At 42.9% G+C, this 16,601-nt stretch overlaps 1 protein-coding gene across 5 annotated transcripts; it reads right to left on the reverse strand.

The window, feature by feature from the left end:
- Positions 1–4,515: 4,515 nt before the first annotated feature.
- Positions 4,516–16,534, reverse strand: LOC118380823 (cytokine-dependent hematopoietic cell linker). Of its 5 annotated transcripts, none has more exons than XM_035767809.2 (16): positions 16,260–16,508; positions 11,949–12,102; positions 10,947–10,999; positions 10,759–10,816; positions 10,572–10,634; positions 10,117–10,151; positions 7,433–7,452; positions 7,260–7,334; positions 7,044–7,065; positions 6,824–6,848; positions 6,667–6,742; positions 6,545–6,570; positions 6,313–6,410; positions 6,045–6,122; positions 5,272–5,439; positions 4,516–4,876 (listed from the first exon to the last, which is right to left on the reverse strand). In XM_035767809.2, exons 2-16 carry the CDS (start codon positions 12,079–12,081, stop codon positions 4,724–4,726), a joined length of 1,083 nt encoding a protein of 360 aa, XP_035623702.1. In that variant the 5' UTR covers positions 12,082–12,102; positions 16,260–16,508; the 3' UTR covers positions 4,516–4,723. The 5 variants fall into 5 exon arrangements, with proteins under 5 accessions (XP_035623702.1, XP_035623705.1, XP_035623712.1 ...); XM_035767812.2 differs by having other exon boundaries at positions 5,284–5,439; positions 16,260–16,503; XM_035767819.2 differs by lacking the exon at positions 5,272–5,439 and having other exon boundaries at positions 16,260–16,510.
- Between the last annotated feature and the right edge of the window lie 67 nt (positions 16,535–16,601).

A 16,601-nucleotide genomic window follows, 5' to 3' on the forward strand; every position in this document is an offset into this window, starting at 1 on the left:
GACGCGGACCCCACTTCACCATCGTCTTAGTCCGCCTCATTGTCCGCCTCCGTGGCTTCCTAACCATGGCAACCCTTCTAAATGACCCCACTGGACAGAGGGGCGGAAGCTCGGGACAGAGGGGCTCTGGCGCCTCTGGGCTGAGGGGCTCTGGCGCCTCTGGACTGAGGGGCCCTGGGCTGAGGGGTTCTGGGCTGAGGGGCTCTGGTGCCTCAGACTCTGGCAGCGCCGGACAGGCGGGAGACTCCGGCAGCGCCGGACAGATAGGACCACTTGTAGGGAGGAGACAGAGAAACAGCCTGGTGCGTGGGGCTGCCACAGGACCCACCAGGCTGGGGAGACCTCCAGGAGCCCTGATGTTAGGAGGAGGCACCTGAAGGACCGGGCTGTACGGGAGCACTGGAGCTCTGGTGCGCAGCCTTGGCACCACTCCCCCAGGCTGGATCACTACTCTAGCCCGGACCCTCCAGAGTGCAGGCACAGGTTGAACCGGGCTGTGGGTAAGCACGGGAGATCTAGTGCCTACTACGCGCACCTCTCCCTTAGGCTCCACTCCCACATTTGCCCGGCATGAGTGGAGCGCAGGCATAGGACGCACTGCACCCTCCCAGCTCAGAGCCGGCGCAGGATACCCTGGCCCGAAACGGCGTACCGGCGACCAGACACGCTGAGCAGGCACCATACGCCCTGGCTGGATGCCCACACTCGCATGATACTCGCATAGCACCGGGCTATGGGCACGTACTGGCGACACCGTGCGCTTAACCGCATAACACGGTGCCTGACCAGTAACGCCCTGCTTATAATAAGCACGAGGAGTGAGCTCAGGTCTGCTACCTGGCTTAGCCCCGCACCTCGTGTGCCTCCTCCCCAATTTTTTGGGGGGATGCCTCTCGTACCTGTCGCGCTGCCGTGCGGCCTCCTCATATCGCCATCGCTCAGCTTTCGCTGCCTCCAGCTCTGCTTTGGGGCGGCGATATTCCCCAGCCTGTGCCCAGGGTCCCTCTCCGTTCAATATCTCCTCCCATGTCCAGGAGTCCTGTGATGCTGGCTGCTGTCGTTGCTGCTGCCGCTGCTGTCGTTGCTGTCCTTTACCCCGCCGCTTGGTCCTTAGTTGGTGGGTGATTCTGTCACGGTCTTCCTCCTCTTCATCTGAAGAGGAGAGGCGAGAAGGATCAGAGGACCAAAATGCGGCGTGGTATGTGTTCATAGTGAATATTTAATTAAAGAAAGTACTGAACACTGCATACAAAAACAATAAACCAATAACGACCGTGAAGCTACAAATGAGACCTGTGCTGACACAAGCAACTAGCATAGACAATCACTCACAAACAAACAGTGCAACCCAGGCTACCTAAGTATGATTCTCAATCAGAGACAACTAATGACACCTGCCTCTGATTGAGAACCATACTAGGCCGAAACATACAAATCGCCAAATCATAGAAAAACAAACATAGACTACCCACCCAACTCACGCCCTGACCATACTCAATAAATACAAAACAAAGGAAATAAAGGTTAGAACGTGACATCTGCGACCAAGCTTCAACTTCCTGACTGATGTCTTGAGATGTTGCTTCAATATATCCACATAATTTTCCTACCTCATGAAGCCATCTACTTTGTGCAGTCACCAGTCCCTCCTGCAGCAAAGCACCCCCACAACATGATACTGCCACCACCCCACAACATGATACTGCCACCCCCCCGTGTTTCATGGTTGGGATGGTGTTCTTCGGCTTGCAAGCCTCCCCCTTTTTCCTCCAAACATAACGATGGTCATTATGGCCTATTTTTGTTTCATCAGACCAGAGAACATTTCTCCAAAAAGTATGATTTTTGTGCAGTTGCAAACCGTATTCTGGCTTTTTGTTGGAGGTTTTGGAGCTTCTTCCTTGCTGAGTGACCTTTCAAGTTATGTCGATATAGGACTCGTTTTTACTGTGGATATAGATACTTTGCAACTGTTTCCTCCAGCATCTTCACAAGGTCCTTTGCTGTTGTTCTGGGATTGATTTGCACTTTTCGCACCAATGTACGTTCATCTCTAGGAGACAAAATGCATCTCCTTCCTGAGTGGTATGACGGCTGCATGGTCCCATTGTGTTTATGCTTGCGTACTATTGTTTGTACAGATGAACGTGGTACCTTCAGGTGTTTGGAAATTGCTCCCAAGGATGAACCAGACCTGTGGCGGTCTACAATTATTTGTCTGAGGTCTTGGCTGATTTCTTTTGAATTTCTCATGATGTCAAGCAAAGAGGCACTGAGTTTGAAGGTAGGCCTTGAAATACATCCACAGGTGCACCTCCAATAGACTCAAATGATTTCAATTAGCCTATCAGAAGCTTCTAAAGTTACGACATCATTTCCTGGAATTTTCCAAGCTGTTTAAAGGCACAGTCAACTTAGTGTATGTAAACTTCTAACCCACTGGAATTGTTATACATTGAATTATAAGTGAAATAATCTGTCTGTGAACAATTGTTGGAAAAATGACTTGTGTCATGCACAAAGTAGATGTCCTAACCTACTTGCCAAAGCTATAGTTTGTTAACAATAAATTTGTGGAGTGGTCGAAAAGCGAGTTTTATTGTCTTCAACCTAAGTGTATCTAAACTTCCGACTTCAACTGTATAATGTAACATTAACTAAATGATCTATACTGGAACAACAATCTCAGCAGTGTGCAAGAAATCTAACTGCTTATAGATTGGATTAGTTTTGAAAAATGTACGTTATTGATATAGTTAGTATAAGATCAATTAATCAATCAATGTGCATGAGGAAACATTTAGTTGAAGTCGGAAGTTCAAAAAGCCAAATACTATTGGCTTATTGTGGGATAGTCACATTTAAGCCCCTCATTTAAATACACAGATGACAACATCTTATTCTCTTACCAAATGTAGGGCTCTATTCAATCTGTATCGCTGGTGTTACAGATAGAATGATAGAAATGTAAAGGTCATTTCCAATTGAGCCAACATCTGCAGCAGATTGAATAGAGACCTTACATAAGCCTTAAACATAATCAAATGTTTGCAGGGTGTTGTTTACATAGCTAGCTCGTCTACTGGTGCTAAGAACTGTCAGTCAATGCAAGCTTGCAAGTATTGCAAGTATTTATGCTGCAGTAGTTTGTGTCGGGGGGCTAGGGTCAGTTTGTTATATCTGGAGTACTTCTCCTGTCCTATTCGGTGTCCTGTGTGAATCTAAGTGTGCGTTCTCTAATTCTCTCCTTCTTTCTTTCTCTCTCTCGGAGGACCTGAGCCCTAGGACCATGCCCCAGGACGACCTGACATGATGACTCCTTGCTGTCCCCAGTCCACCTGACTGTGCTGCTGCTCCAGTTTCAACTGTTCTGCCTTATTATTATTCGACCATGCTGGTCATTTATGAACATTTGAACATCTTGGCCATGTTCTGTTATAATCTCCACCCGGCACAGCCAGAAGAAGACTGGCCACCCCACATAGCCTGGTTCCTCTCTAGGTTTCTTCCTAGGTTTTGGCCTTTCTAGGGAGTTTTTCCTAGCCACCGTGCTTCTACACCTGCATTGCTTGCTGTTTGGGGTTTTAGGCTGGGTTTCTGTACAGCACTTTGAGATATCAGCTGATGTACGAAGGGCTATATAAATACATTTGATTTGATTTGATTTGATATTTGTGTTTGAGAGAGCACTTCTATGTCACTAGGACTAAGAGTCCTAGTGATGCAGCCAATCAGGATATTAATTTTATTCCTACATGACTGTGACCAAGTAGACCAGTGTTTCCCAAACACTGGGGCGTGCTCCCAGCCCCCAAACATGTTTATATATAAATACACGTTTAAAGCCGGAACTCAGTCCGGAACTCAGTACTCTTGAATGTTGTAATAGTAGAATGCACAAGGTGCAATTTCGAAATTGGGAAGTGCATCATCAGTTCCTCTTGTCAGGTCAGTCATTGCATTACTTACAGTGCTATTAATAACTTGTTTGATAAGTCCAGATCAACAAGCCCATGTCAGCTAACGTTTTTTTTATTTTGTTTTTTTCAGGCCATAGATATTGTTTTAATTTTAGTCACTCAAATATCACATTAATACACACTATACATGGCAAAATGTATAGAATTGCAAGAACATTTGCTTTAAAATGATAAATGTTCTTTGCACCCCATGACAAAATGTGTAGAACTGCAGGAAATAAGCTTTAAACTTGCAAAATTCTCTCCACCAACAAGAGGGGTGTGAAACGTTTGTGTCATGAACAGTGCTTGTGCCCGTAGAAATAGACGTGGTGGGTGCTCAGTTGATGAGGCTGGTAACTCATCAACTGAATGGACCTGTTGGTATTCATCCATAAATCTTTGTTAGATATCTATTGATTTGTTCTTCACACAGAAGTGTGACACAGAGAAATTGCCTTCCTGGTCTGTATTAGCAGTGACTCCTTCATTTATACTTGAATGATCTGTTTTACTTTTGCAACATAAAAACATATTTCTAAGTCAGTCTCAATGCTTCCTTAAAATGTTTTATTTAGGCAAGTTTACATAATGTCTATACAGTACATGTACTCAGACAATGGTGAGTCTATGTACAGAGTAGAGAGCGAAATGTGACAATTTATAGTAAAATATAGCACATTACAAAACAGATAAATACAGACAAATCCAGTGGATCAACTCAGACAAAATGTGATAGTTATTTCTTGGGCACAGAGGGCCTTTCATTCCAACAGTTGGTTGACAACCTCTTTTGTGATTGGGTATGTCAACACACAGTTCCCCTGATATCTGTTAGCTAATTGGTTCCTCCCATTGATCAGGACGACAGGGAATATGGAGTGAAATCTGACGATGTCTGCCACAGAATCAAACATCTAGGGAGAAAATAAAGCATTAATGTAAGCCATGTAAGGATAAGCTTGATACTTAAAGTGTGATAGAGTGATACTTATAGCAACAATCCATATCGGTGAAACTGCCACGTCCGTTTGCAGTATTACAGCAAGAAAGATGTTACTTTAAAACAACAAACACAGTTTTTGTTCATTGCACGTGTGGTAGAACAGCAGCGTATATAGGCCTACCACCATGTTTAGTTTTTTACTGTGATGCTGGAGGCTCATTTCCTCAAAACAAAAACAATAACAAAGCGGCCTGCGGCGGCCAGTGGCGCTGTTTCAGCCATGGCGGATCTCTGCGTTAAAGTCAATTCAAATCTACTCAAGCAAAGTTAAAGTAAAGTCTACTAAGGTAAAGTACTCATTCTTACTTGTCTACTCACATCATTGGCACTTTGCCCAGTCCCAAGGACATACTTGGAGGTGCTATCAATGAACCGAATTATAACGTTGAAAACTCTCTTGTCATGAAACACTGCTAAGACAAAGGGTTCGCTCTTCGTGTTCCTTGAGCAATTCCGCACCAAAAATGCCCCATTCTGTTAGGGAGACATTTGGGTAACACTTTATTGAAAGAGTACATATACACTGACTTCATAGTTACAACCCATACATAACACATTCATAAGCAGTACGTAATCATTTTATTTAGATTGTATCATTAATATTACTTAATTACTACTGTACATTAAAATATACTGTCAGAATTGTGTGTATAGGTGGCAGGGAAGTCAGGCGCAGGAGAGTCAAACGGAGTGTAAATGGAGTCTTTTAATATAAGTCCACTTAACATGCTCCAAACACTAAATACGTACATACATAAACGAACATGGGTACGAGGACCCGTCGCGCACCTATACAACATAAAACAACACTTGACATAAAACAATCTCTGACAAAGACATGAGGGGAAACAGAGGGTTAAATACACAACAGGTAATGAATGGGATTGAAAACAGGTGTGTGGGAAGACAAGACAAAACCAATGGAAAATGAAAAATGGATCAATGATGGCTAGAAGGCCGGTGACGTCGACCGCCGAGCACCGCCCGAACAAGGAGAGGCAACGACTTCGGCAAAAGTCGTGACATATACAGTGCTCCCTTTGTGCCTCGTTACTTAAATAACACCTCACATTACAAACCTTATTCACCAGGTGTAAGGCATGTTCAGCCTCTGCTCGATCACAAGCTCCTATGTACCAGTCTTGTTCATTGTATGTCTGGAAAAAAATAAAGCATATTGTAATTTCATAAACGGGCCAATCATGTAAGCTACAGTACATTGGCATTTTCTGTCATAGTTTTGGTTCTTTCATTACTTCCAAGTCATCTTCAAGCACATCATTGTCCTGTTTGATTTGGTGGATATCACCCATTTGGAGATGTGCCTGGTGTATTCAGGCAGCATACCTGACACGGTCTTTCCTTGGGGACAAAGTCATGCTGCTCCACGTCATCTTTGGTTTGAGGCCACTCATGGTGTTGTTGGCGCTTCACTGAGGACTCTTCTACATGGCATAAAATAAGACAGGCTTTCAATTGCATTCATCATACCCGACACAGTAGTTTATTTTCTATAGGTACATTGGAGATAAATGCAATTAAACTATACAAAATGTTGAGATGACAAGGTCTTATTTACCTGGGATATGGTGCCTTTGTTGTAACCTAATTCAAGAATCAAATAATGTGTTATCTTAAACAAAATACTCATGAACTATTGTAGTGGTTTTAAAGACCTTCACGAAAATTCCTCCCTAGTACCTTATGTCTGTGTTGAGTTGAGATTCAAGGTCCAGTGAATATCTTTGGATAGTTTGCTCTCTCCTTAAACAATTACCTAAAATATGTTAACATTTCTATTATTATTACAACCTTAGAGTGTTTGGTTTCTTTAATATGGAATTTAAATAGTACTCACTATTTGAGGGTGTATTGCATTCCACCTATAATTAATTTGAAGCATACGTTATACGTGATGAACGTGAAGCAACCATCCTTAATAGCTATTCATTTACGTGTTAGTAAGTTTGAGCAAGAATGTTTTATGGACCGCTAACACTGCATCCATGTAGATAGATTCACCCAAAAATAGACGTTTAGCTAAAATTAGGCATACAATATGTGATTTAACCTCTTACATTTTCTTGTCTTCTCTGTCTGCTGGAGAGGAAAAGAGACAGACCCATTTTACAATTCTCTTTCAATTGGAAATATAACTATAGGTGAACGTAATTTCTGAGATGGGTCATGGTGGAATCACATTCAACCAACAGGTGGCACTAATACTCCATATAACATTGCATTAGTGTCCCCTTAATGTCCCTATGGTGTTAGGTAGATGGACAATAACTCACTCTCTCCTGCAGGGCCTCTGGAGGTTCAGCCCAGACAGCTTGTTCATTAGGTCCTTAGGTAAGGATGGTGGGGACCTGGAACCAAACAGTATTAAAGTCTCAACAAAGGTTTCAAAACGAACATACTGGACTTAGAAACATAATACTGATAAATAGATTAGAGGGACTATTACCTTGGTGGGAGTAGCATGTTCTGGAAAAGAGGAATATCAAGAGGAATGTATTTTAAATTTGGCACTCTTTTCCAGTATGGAAAATGTTTTTTGTTTGTAAATCTTACGTGTAAGCCTCTTGGTCTTTCCCAGAGCTTTTTAGTTTCTGCCTACAAGACAGAAACTAAAACAAGAAGCTCCCGCGTTCAGGTCTGTTCAACGCTGGTCCGACCAATCTGATTCCATGCTTCAAGACTGCTTCATATTTTCCGCATTGCGTCCAACAACAACATCGACAAATACGCTGATTCGGTGAGCGAGTTCATTATAAAGTGCATTGATGATGACGTTCCCATAGCAACGATTAAAACATTCCCAAACCAGAAACCGTGGATTGATGGCAGCATTCTCGTGAAACTGAAAGCACGAACCACTGCTTTTAACCAGGGAAAGGTGACCGGAAACATGACCGAATACAAACAGTGTAGCTATTCCCTCCGCAAGGCAATTAAACAAGCTAAGCATCAGTATAGAGACAAAGTAGAGTCACAATTCAACGGCTCAGACACAAGAGGTATGTGGCAGGGTCTACAGTCAATCATGGATTACAAAAAGAAAACCAGCCCTGTCACGGACCAGGATGTCTTGCTCCCAGGCAGACTAAATAACTTTTTTTTGCCCGCTTTGAGGACAATACAATGCCACTGACAAGGCCCGCAACCAAAACCTGCTGACTCTCCTTCACTGCAGCCGATGTGAGGAAAACATTTAAACGTGTTAACCCTCGCAAGGCTGCAGGCCCAGAAGGCATCCCCAGCCGCGTCCTCAGAGCATGCACAGACCAACCAGCTGGCTGGTGTGTTTATGGACATATTCAATCAATCCTTATCCCAGTCTGCTGTTCCCACATGCTTCAAGAGGGCCACCATTGTCCCTGTTCCCAAGAAAGCTAAGGTAACGGAGCTAAACGACTAGCACTCACTTCCGTCATCATGAAGTGCTTTGAGAGACTAGTCAAGGACCATATCACCTCCACCCTACCTGACACCCTATACCCACTCCAATTTGCTTACCGCCCAAATAGGTCCACAGACGATGCAATCTCAACCACACTGCACACTGCCCTAACCCATCTGGACAAGAGGAATACCTATGTGAGAATGCTGTTCATCGACTTCAGCTCAGCATTTAACACCATAGTACCCTCCAAACTAGTTATCAAGCTCGAGACCCTGGGTCTCGACCCCGTCCTGTGCAACTGGGTAGTGGACTTCCTGACAGGCCGCCCCCCAGGTGGTGAGGGTAGGTAACAACATCTCCACCCCGCTGATCCTCAACACTTGGGCCCCACAAGGGTGCTTTCTGAGCCCTCTCCTGTAGTCCCTGTTCACCCACGACTGCGTGGCCATGCACGCCTCCAACTCAATCATCAAGTTTGCGGACGACACTACAGTGGTAGGCTTACCAACAACGACAAGACGGCCTACAGGGAGGAGGTGAGGGCCCTCGGAGTGTGGTGTCAGGAAAATAACCTCACACTCAACGTCAACAAAACAAAGGAGATGATTGTGGACTTCAGGAAACAGCAGAGGGAGCACCCCCCTATCCACATCGATGGGACAGTAGTGGAGAGGGTAGTAAGTTTTAAGTTCCTCGGTGTACACATCAAGGACAAACTGAATTGGTCCACCTACACAGACAGCACCGTGAAGAAGGCGCAGCAGTGCCTCTTCAACCTCAGGAGGCTGAAGAAATTCAGCTTGTCACCAAAAGCACTCACAAACTTCTACAGATGCACAATCGAGAGCATCCTGTCGGGCTGTATCACCGCCTGGTACGGCAACTGCTCCACCCACAACCGTAAGGATCTCCAGAGGGTAGTGAGGTCTGCACAACGCATCACCGGGAGCAAACTACCTGCCCTCCAGGACACCTACACCACCCAATGTCACAGGAAGGCCATAAAGATCATTAAGGACAACAACCACCCGAGCCACTGCCTGTTCACCCCGCTATCATCCAGAAGGCGAGGTCAGTACAGGTGCATCAAAGCAGGGACCGAGAGACTGAAAAACAGCTTCTATCTCAAGGCCATCAGACTGTTAAACAGCCACCACTAACATTGAATGGCTGCTTCCAACACATGGACTCAACTCCAGCCACTCTAAAAACGGGAATTGATGGAAATTGATGTAAAATATATCACTAGCCACTTTAAACAATGCTACTTAATATAATGTTTACATACCCTACATTACTCATCTCATATGTATATGTATATACTGTACTCTATATCATCTACTGCATCTTTATGTAATACATGTATCACGAGCCACTTTAAACTATGCCATTTTGTTTACATACCCTACATTACTCATCTCATATGTATATACTGTACTCTATACCATCTCCTGCATCTTGCCTATGCTGTTCTGTACCATCACTCATTCATATATCTTTATGTACATATTCTTTATCCCTTTACACTCGTGTGTATAAGGTAGTAAGTAGTTTTGGAATTGTTAGGTTAGATTACTCGTTGGTTATTACTGCATTGCCGGAACTAGAAGCACAAGCATTTCGCTACACTCGCATTAACATCTGCTAACCATGTGTATGTGACAAATACAATTGATTTGATTTGATTTGAGCTTTTGTTTGAAATGCTGAATAGTATTATATTTTTAACAGTGTAAAACATTTACCTGTTCTGTAGGCTCCATGACTTGTGCTCTGTCATCTGTAAAACAACAGCTCTTGAACTGGATTACCTTTGCTGTGCTATATCACCATCTTGACATCATCATGTTTATGAATTGGAATAAATGCAGTCATTTTCTGCATGCACCGATTATTATCAATTATCCCAATCAAAACTGATATTAATGGATGACATTATTATCACCAATGATTACTGATGAGTGGCGCAGCGGTCTAAGGCACTGCATCTCAGGGCAAGAGGTGACACTACAGTCCCTGGTTTGAATCCAGGCTGAATCACATCCCACTGTGATTGGGAGTCCCATAGGGCGGTGCACAATTGGCCCAGCGTCATCTGGGTTTGGCTGGGGTAGGCCGTCATTGTAATAAGAATTTGTTCTTAACTGACTTGCTTAGTTAAATAAATATAAAATGACAACTCCTGTTTGGTGATTATTACCTAACTGGGTCCTCCTTGGTTTTCTGGGCTTCAGTTGGCGGTTGACAGAAGGTCCGGTATTTCCTATTCAAAACAATGCCATGGATCCATTGACCAAACTTGAAACATGACCAAGGAATGTCTGTATTGGAACTCTCTACCAACTCTTATATGCGCTTCAATCAGTAATTATTTGGGTTTCAGTTACCTGGAGAAGTACAAGGGAGGCCTCTTTTGGGATGCCGTGGGGGTATGATAGGGCTGACCTACAAGCAAGACAAAACATGGCAATAAACATTAATATCATGTTTAAATAATGGGTTTAAACTCACTGTTGATTGGATGTAAACTGGCAAATTGCGCGATGTAAAAGAAGAACTGAGGAAAATCACGTACACTTGAAGTGGAGCTGATACTCTGAGCGTAGGAGGATCTGGAAATGTCCCTATCTTTAAAGAAAGAATATAATTATTATTAATCTCAACATTATTATTAGTAACATTATTACTACAGAGCAGCTGTGGGGCTCCTGACTGTGGTATTACTACAGAGCAGCTGTGGGGACCCTGACTGTAATATCACTACAGAGCAGATGTGGGGCTCCTGACTATCATATTACTACAGAGCAGCTTTGGGGCTCCTGACTATCATATACTACAGAGCAGCTGTGGGGCTCCTGACTATCATATACTACAGAGCAGCTGTGGGGCTCCTGACTGTGGTATTACTACAGAGCAGCTGTGGGGCTCCTGACTGTCATATTACTACAGCGCAGCTGTGGGGCCCCTGCCTGTGGTATTACTACAGAACAGCTGTGTGCCCCTGCGGCCCCTGATTGTGGTATTACTACAGACCATCCATAATCCATGAGGAGTTTACTGACACAACTCATGCTATTCTCTCCCCGTTAATTTCAGGATAATTGTATCTCTCCCACAGTGTGGATTTGATTGGCCTACAGATGGCTCTAGAGATCCACACAGAGGCCTCTCTCAGCAGCATGAGATCTCACTTACAGCTCCGCTTTCTGTCTCACATTGGGTTTGGATGTCACACTTGTTCTTGCCCACACTTTATTTACTTACTTCTTATTAGACTGGTGCACAATGGAGCTTCTAATCTAGTCTAAATCTACTTTGTGCTTGAATGTTTTAAAACGTCTCGTAAAATACACAATGCAAAGTAAAACTTTTTATTTATTTATTTTTTACATATTACATTTTAAGTTTAATTATAGATATACAGTATGTTAATTATAGGTACTTTGTATTTGTCATGTGTGGATAGCTAATCATACCTTTAATACAAGATGGAAGAGCAACTTCTCTGTTTTCTACTTTTTACCTGCTCTAATTCTATTATTCTATCTAATAGATTGTCAGGGACTAGAGTTCGTACCTGCATAGTCTCTGTCTGACTCGGAGGCTCTGGCAGGAAGGATGTGCACCAAGAACTCTTCTTCATGGTTATCAGGGACATGATACTCACCCTCCTCCATGTTGCTATAGCGACCATATCTCTGTTTGGTCATGTTGCCTCTCTTCTAAGGTTCCTGTGGAGAATGAGAAGGAGCTACTTCAATGTGAGATTCTCACATACTGTAGACTTCACACAAACTGCATGAAACTGGTGACTCGTTACCTAATAGTTTGTTTTTGTCTGGTGTATATTAGAGTCATCATTTAGCTCCTCATAAAATACCATCAGGATGTTTCCCCTGAAATCAGTCTGATCAGAAATGTCTCAGAAACATCATTATTCATTTACTGTAACTGAGTCTACTGTGGTGTGAGTGCTGGTGTTGGGCCATGTTTTAACATGACTGTGCTGCAACCCAGAAGAAGACAATGCCCTCTTCACGCGGCCCACCACATTAATGCCACAATAATGCTTTACGCTCACTTCACCCACTTTGACTAAACACGCCACAATGTGACAGATGGTGGAACTGGCAGCGTGGGTGGTGGAGGGTTGGAGGGCAAAGGACATTAACAGAATTTGAGAGGCCTTGACCGACAATACAGTGATATCTCTCCCGCGTCTGAAAATATATGTCTGAAATGAAATGGGACTAGACAAACAGACACACAGACAGTTGGTAGAAGGGACAGACTGACTGACAGGAGAGAAGAGATGCATAAGGGAATTGACATTATACATTCACTCTCAAAAGTCGTTGAATGTAGTACTTCACCGAGGCCCTATCAGTAAAGACCTACAGTTGAAGTCGGAGGTTTACGTTCACAGCCAAATACATTTAAACGCAATTTTTAACAATTCCTGACAATTAATCAGAGTAAAAGTATTTGGTAGCATTGCATTTAAATAGTTTAACTTGGGTCAAACGTTTCGGGTAGCCTTCCACCAGCTTCCCACAATAAGTTAATTGTGAAGGCTTGGTCGCAAATGGGTCTTCCAAATGGACAATGACCCCAAACATACTTCCAAAGTTGTGGCAAAATGGCTTAAGGACAACAAAGTCAAGGTATTGGAGTGGCCATTACAAAGCCCTGACCTCAATATTTGTGGGCAGAACTGAAAAAGCGTGTGCGAGCAAGGAGGCCTAGAAACCTGACTCAGTTACACCAGCTCTGTCAGGAGGAATGGGCCAAAATTCACCCAACTTATTGTGAGAAGCTTGTGGAAGGCTACCTGAAACGTTTGACCTAAGTTAAACAATTTAAAGGCAATGCTACCAAATACTAATTGAGTGTATGCAAACTTCTGACCCACTGGGAATGTGATGAAAGAAATAAAAGCTGAAATAAATAATTCTCTCTACTATTATTCTGACATTTCACATTCTTAAAATAAAGTGATGATCCTAACTGCCCTAAGACAGGGAATTTGTACTCAGATTAAATGTCAGAAATTGTGAAAAACGGAGTGTAAATGTATTTGGCTAAGATGTATGTAAACTTACGACTTCAACTGTATGTTTTATAGGCTCCTTTCTACGCAGCCTTGTTGATTAGATTTTACACTTCGCAGCCACCGGAGTTGAACACGTGACTACAGTTAGCATTGAATTGTGGGTTATATCAACCCCACTAGTGATCAAAGTTCTTCACTAGCTCCCTCGACCTAAATCTAGGGCCGAGGGGGCAACGTTTGTGAATTGGACCTCTACTTAAGATGGCAATCAAACTGCATCCGGTTTCGACGTGGAGTCCCCAGAGGGAAAGTCGCTTATGTAAGGGTTGAGGAGGTAAAATTAACGTGTTTGGACTACAGCCCTCATAACAGGAAGGGTTGCAAGCTCTAAACCCCCCCCCCTTCCAGGTTCATTGAAGTGGAACCGACAGGTCAGCCATTACTAACCATAATCACAGCAGACTCATAGCTGGTCCCTCTCTTCAGCTAACGATGAGGCCAAGCACATAATTAGCTTGGCATTTAACACAAGGCTGCACGTTCCAAAACAGCCCGTCCTTGGAACCTTTCATCCACTGACCACATGCAGAAGTACTGTGGGAACGTCCCAAATGGCACCCGCACTATAGAGGGAATAGGGTGCCATTTGGAACGTACACTTAGTATTCTTTATGTTTGAAAGAGGACTTTCATTGGCCTCATGCTTGTTTCATACCATCTTACATTCCATACCTTTATCCTCTGTAAAAATACCAGACGACAGACTCTCTGCCCTACGGTGTGTAAATGGTTTGACAAGTTAAGAAATTAGCATGAGCACCTTGAAGTGGGGCTCCTGATGGAATAAAATAGGTGACAATGGCTGGCAAGACCGTTTCAGAGAACACAAATATATATTTCTTGTGATATTAAGCAATGTTCAGATGGAGATGATATTAGTAGATGCACATCACAACAGACACAGTCGACTGAAGGCTACAGAGCTGGTCTGATCAGATAAGAGGCACTAGACCATTAAATGTTATAATTCAACCATATAAAAAAATATATACATTTGTAATATTTGCTTTTTTTTCTAGTGGGGAAATAATATGCTTTTTCTGAAACTAGAACTTTATCATTTTTTAAAGAGCAAAATATAGAAATATCCAGTGGTGCATCCTCCAACAGTGCCATCATCAACCATCAACCAAACAGAGGAGAAAGTATGCATAACCATTGCCAAAAGAATCTCACTAAATATCAGTCACAGTCAAATCCCCATGAAGGGATGAACCAGAGCATGTTTGCTTATATAGTACAGATGATTGAGATGCTACATCCACATCCCACGAGAAAATTGCATACGGAGGGAAAAACACAGCCATTAAAAAACAAGCAACACTTTCAGGAGTTCTTGGCTACTAAGCTCTTAGAGTCATGGGTTTTCAAAGCCTGCCTGTTCTCTTTGTTTTCACATTTATTTTCGACTAGAGCCTATCAATTATCTTTGGCTACTGATGCTGTTGCTTTTTGCATGTTCACCAACTGAGACAGATGCTGAAATGAGAAACAGAGAAGAGAGTGGATGCCATGCATTTACTCTCAAAGACAAACTACCTTGTCAACATGCTTAGGCCACAATTGTAGAACAAGCCCAATAAGGGGTTCACAGACTTGTTACTACTCTGTAACCAGTAACATTTAGTACCCACCAATGTTTTCTTTTATGTGGTATTACCATCATTCCTTTAGTCTTACCCGGATGTCATTGCACAGAAGTCTACTTGGCTAATTTTAGCCTTGCAACAACCAAAAATGACTTCCTGTGTTGGTGAGCAATGAGCATCAGCTACAGCATACCACCCATGGCCTCACTTCTTCTTCAAACGATTGTGGTCTGGCTAGAGAGATTTGGCCTCAATAGTGTCAGCTCAGAGAACAAACATCTGCACAAACATACATAAATGCGCTATGAGTAGTCAAAGTGAAAATACAGATTTATTTGCTTTTGACCTGACATTTGACTATCTGATTGGACTTCTATTTTGACAATTTGAGCTGTCTGCTGCCCAGTATTTCGTAGGCGGACATTTTGGTGAAGTAGCTTCAGTTAGACATGTTCTCCACTTGTTTGATGTGGATGCAGGTATGTGCTTATCCCTTTTACATCCCTTTTCCTGTGCAGTATTCTCATCATGCTGCCGCCCACAGCTGAGTATCATGGTTTCAAAATTGCACATTGAAAGTAACTGTGGAGCACCAATAACAGGGCTAGATCGACAATCTGTGAAACCAATTTACCATCTGAAACAGAAGCCGGGGAGACATGTTTTCTACAGGGAGGATTATTCTCCACTCATATATTTCTCAGATGATACTTCTCATCACACAGAACATTCAGTAATTTGGGTTAAAAATAAATGGCCTGGAGAAGCCTTCTCTTAACAGGTATTGCTCTTAATTTAAGCCTGAGCATCGTGACATTTCAACATCTGCTCTCCAAAGTGCAAGGGTGGTGTTGTGACATTTACTTTTTTCTCATTAGATTAACTCTCCATCTGTGCCTACGTCTATTTCAGGAGTGTCAACTCGCACCCATTTATGAAGAATAGTATATTCAAGCCCGGAGATGAACTTCTTGTAGGAATGGGATTAAAGTCTTGCAAAAGCGTTTGTAAGCTTGAATTGTAGGTTTAAATTTAGCTCATAAATACAAGTTCCCACATACAAATCTGGGTTAACTTTTTACATGAAAGTACCAAAAATAAATAGGCTGATCTTCCAATTAAATGGCTTTATTGTTTATGCCTCCATCTTAAAGAGAAACCAGGAAGGTGTTACAGAAATGCTTACCTTATAAGTAGAACGCAAAATATTGCACCATTGTCCACCCACAGTACAATCCAGGCCTCAGTATGGATACTTTAGAACGTTTTGGCCCTGTTTTTGATGAGAACAGTTTTAGGACACCACAATGTCTCTTTGTCTGTCTGCAGTGTAACCCGAAAGCTCTGCAGCAGCAGTACAGGTGCACAAGGTCAGCCTCTTTCCTGTGGTTTCCTTTGCGATGGTATAGTCTCATTTCCTCTAAAACGATTACCATCTGGCCTCTCATATTCTCACTGATGCTTATCTGTGATCTGTGAGCTACACCTCCTCCCTCCTCCACGACACACACCACCCTCATCTCTCTGT

Source organism: Oncorhynchus keta, chromosome 4 (genome assembly GCF_023373465.1).
Source record: "Oncorhynchus keta strain PuntledgeMale-10-30-2019 chromosome 4, Oket_V2, whole genome shotgun sequence".
Taxonomy (NCBI): Eukaryota; Metazoa; Chordata; class Actinopteri; order Salmoniformes; family Salmonidae; genus Oncorhynchus; species Oncorhynchus keta.